The 3,687-nt window shown below is 27.5% G+C and overlaps 1 protein-coding gene across 1 annotated transcript; it reads left to right on the plus strand.

Moving 5' to 3' along the window:
• Positions 1 to 1,526: 1,526 nt before the first annotated feature.
• On the plus strand, positions 1,527 to 3,671 carry LOC111617405 (E3 ubiquitin-protein ligase MYCBP2-like; the record flags this gene model as incomplete). The annotated part of the gene is made up of 2 exons (XM_023358699.1): positions 1,527 to 1,993; positions 3,447 to 3,671. Coding segments are annotated over exons 1-2 (411 nt in total), but the record flags the coding sequence as incomplete, so codon positions are not given.
• Positions 3,672 to 3,687: the final 16 nt, after the last annotated feature.

Below are 3,687 nucleotides of genomic sequence, written 5' to 3' on the forward strand. Positions count from 1 at the left end.
AATGCCTACATCTAGTCTAAAATTGCTTGGTATCTTAATATTTGCTGGTACTTTTGCATTTGCAAGATTGAGTAGTAAATATTATTAGTTATCTTAATATTTAAATAGCCATATTGTGATCTGATAAGAATCTGGTTATATTGTTTGATTTATTTCTAATTATCAGTAACTTTTTCTTTAAAATCTATTTTTAAAAGTGGGTATTTCTTAAATTCAAAGTGATCCAATTAAAATACCTTATTTTCTAGATATATTCTTGAATGTCTATTCTATCCCTTTCTTGTTTATTAGAAGTGTAATTAGATTGAATTTTAAACAAAATACTGACTGAATTATTTTTTTTTTTTTATAAATTTGAATATTTTAAATTCTAAAACAGTTTTCATTTTATCTGAAAATTGATAATAAACTGGCCTTTCGTATGTTTCCAGCATTGCTGTCAATATAAACAAAAAGCAGCAAACGTTTTGATCTTGTTCAGGGGCCAGCATCAGGTATTCACATTTAATTATTTTAGTTGATATATAATTATATATATTACAGTTAAAGTTTTTTTTTTTTTTAAATTAATTTTGAAAATTTCTAGTCCTTAAATCTAAGTAATGATTTAGAATAATTGGGCTATAACCTATAAATTGCCACTGTTGTTCGTCTGTCTTTCTTTCCTTAATCTCAAGAATGGAGTTAAATAGATGAAATCCGAGACTAGATATGGAATATAGTTAATCAGAGCCTCTTAAGGAAGAGGCTCTGATTCTGATTTGGATAGAGGTCTGCATAGTAAGCAGAAGTTGTGGATTTGAGTTACATTTCAGAATTGTTTTTTCCATCCAGAATATTCTAAATTAAACCAAACGATTGCCGAATTTAATTCAGATTACTTTACCACTACTTTTAATCATTAAATACTTTATTCAGTACTAGAGGTAGGTGTTACGCACCATCGCTTATTAAATTTAATAATTTAATTAAATTAATATTTATTAAATAATTTATAATATTTCAGAATAAANAAATTGATAATAAACTGGCCTTTCGTATGTTTCCAGCATTGCTGTCAATATAAACAAAAAGCAGCAAACGTTTTGATCTTGTTCAGGGGCCAGCATCAGATTTATATAGAAGATTTTTAGCAGAACTTTTGGCAAAGAATGTGAAACGATTTTATCCATATTTTAAAAGTTCTGCTAAAAATTTTCTATAGAAGCCTGACACTGGCCTCTGAATGAGGTTGAAAACGTTTGCTGGTTTTTGTTTATATCAATGGCATTGCTGGAAACATACGAAAGATCATTTTATTATCAATTTGTACAGCAGTTTCAGTGTTAAAGAATAATAAGTTCTTACACTTTATCTGATTTCCTTCCTAGAAACAAGCACCAGCTGGTCGATAATATACAAAACAGTTTATGATTTTCATTGTTAATTTAAGAACAAATGTTATAAATACTAAGATTCATTAGGTTTTCTTTATAAAGAAGCTGGCTTACGTCAAGTTAATCTGAGTATAGAAGCTGCAGTAGTTAAATCTGTATATATGATTATTGTATTTATAAAATTTGGAAACCTGTTATTAATTTAGAATAACAGCAGATAAAAAGATATTAAAATGAAAAATTGTATTAAGGAAATAAGTGTAATTGTCACTTACAAACGACATATTTACATAAAATTAAATTTTATTTAATTGCAGGATAAAGATCTAAGTGTATGCGAACATCCATTATCAGATATAACGATTGCTGGAGAAGCAGCTCATCCACTTCCTCAAACATTTCATGCATTGTTGCAGACTATATCAGATTTAATGATGCTTCTTCCTATGGGTTCAGCATTACAACAAATGGCAATGAGATGTTGGTGTTTAAAATTTCAGCCTTCTGATCATAGTTTTTTACACAGAAGTCATGTCTTTTCAAATATTAGCAAGATTTTATCAAGAACGGAAGAAGAAGGTGAAGATGTAGGAAATACATCCGCAGATAGCAGTCAGGTAATATTTATTCATATTATAAATGTTATAATGTTTAAAAATCATCATCTTTAAATAGAGAAAGTCAAGTTTTGAATTGAGAAAATCTTTAATAAAAGAAATTTAATTGTCAAGTAAATATTTATTTGAAGCACCTGCAAAATTGTTTGAAACAGAAGATTATATTTCTTTCTACATAAACATGGGCTTGGTTTACATTGTCGTATGAACCACTACAAATGAACAAAATGAACACTAACCCAAAATGAGATATTGTCAGCATTGTACTGTAACACAAACTAAGTTAGGATATGATTGATTAAAAAGGTTTTGAACACTATTTGTTAAAAATTGATTGGTCAAATTAACTGAAGTTCAGTAAAGTTGAGAATATCTCAACTTTTATTGAACTTTAACTCATAATAAACTGGTCAAATACTTGCTGAACAGGGATAAACTGTCAGTTTGTATCTACTTTGTAGTGGTTTGTATGCCATTATGAACCTAGCTTTATGTGATATTTATTTACATTAACATTTTCTATTATATTGGTTCAGAGATAATTGTTGACAATGCAGTATATTTCTAGTATGGAATACACATCTAACACTGAGATAAATAGCTGTTCACTCCAAGATCCTAATGTGTTGTTGCCCTAGAGCTTTAGCAACATAATTTTATTTTGCTTTTTCTATCTCATGTCATTATTCAACTGTAATTAAGTTGATTTTTGTGATGAAGAATGTTTATACTAAATTTGAGTAATAAAAAATATGAGAATAATAATATTAATTTGCATGTCACTAAAGTATATTATTTGAGTATTTAATAAACTCGTAGTTACAGAGAATTGTTGGTACTTGGCATGCTTAAAGCCTGTAACTCCACAAGAGGAAAATCATGTAGCCTGTTGGAAGACTATGAAATGCACTTCTGACTCGCATTCAGATAAGTTTGCTTATCACTGATCTACAACATATTTTACAAGATACTTTCTATACAAAATATAAAACTTTTAGGCAAAGTTTTTATTTTTGTAATTAAGATAGATAAAAAAAAAGAAACCTTATACAATGATCTGCTCCATAATACTCTTTTGACAAATTACAATGTAATAATGTTTGATTGAAATATTAAAAAGTAATTCATTATGATTAATTAATTAGTAATGATTAATAAGTTTTGGAATTTGTTGTAGCTCCCATTTGAAGTTAATAAACTTTTAATTTTTAAGATGATATTTTTTTCCTGAAAGAAAGCTGAAAAACTTCCATAAATTTAATATTTAACAGTATATAAATAAACATCTGTGACTGAACTATTTATTATGATGACAGCATTGTATTGTAAGATTAAATTAATTGAAAAAGTTAGCATTTATTAAAAATTTTTAAATAAAAATAAATGCTAATATACAATTATTTATATGTAGATAAATGATGTTTTATTTAAAATTACACATAACATACTTTAGGTGACAGCAGTCGTCGAATCTTTGAAAGACGTTACATCATTAGTCGATATCAAAGCTTCTAGTCGTCAAGCTATGGTTAACAGTTTAACCGACAATTCGACGGAAACATTTTGGGAAAGCGGAGATGAAGATCGAAATAAGACAAAGAGTCTCACTCTGATATGTAGTATACAAGCTAGACCTAAAACTGTTTATGTTCACATTGATAATTGTAGAGATTTAGGAGTAAGTATAAAATTTA

The sequence above is a fragment of the Centruroides sculpturatus genome, unplaced genomic scaffold, assembly GCF_000671375.1.
Source record: "Centruroides sculpturatus isolate CEXI.00-Female unplaced genomic scaffold, Cexi_2.0 scaffold5970, whole genome shotgun sequence".
Lineage (NCBI taxonomy): Eukaryota > Metazoa > Arthropoda > Arachnida > Scorpiones > Buthidae > Centruroides > Centruroides sculpturatus.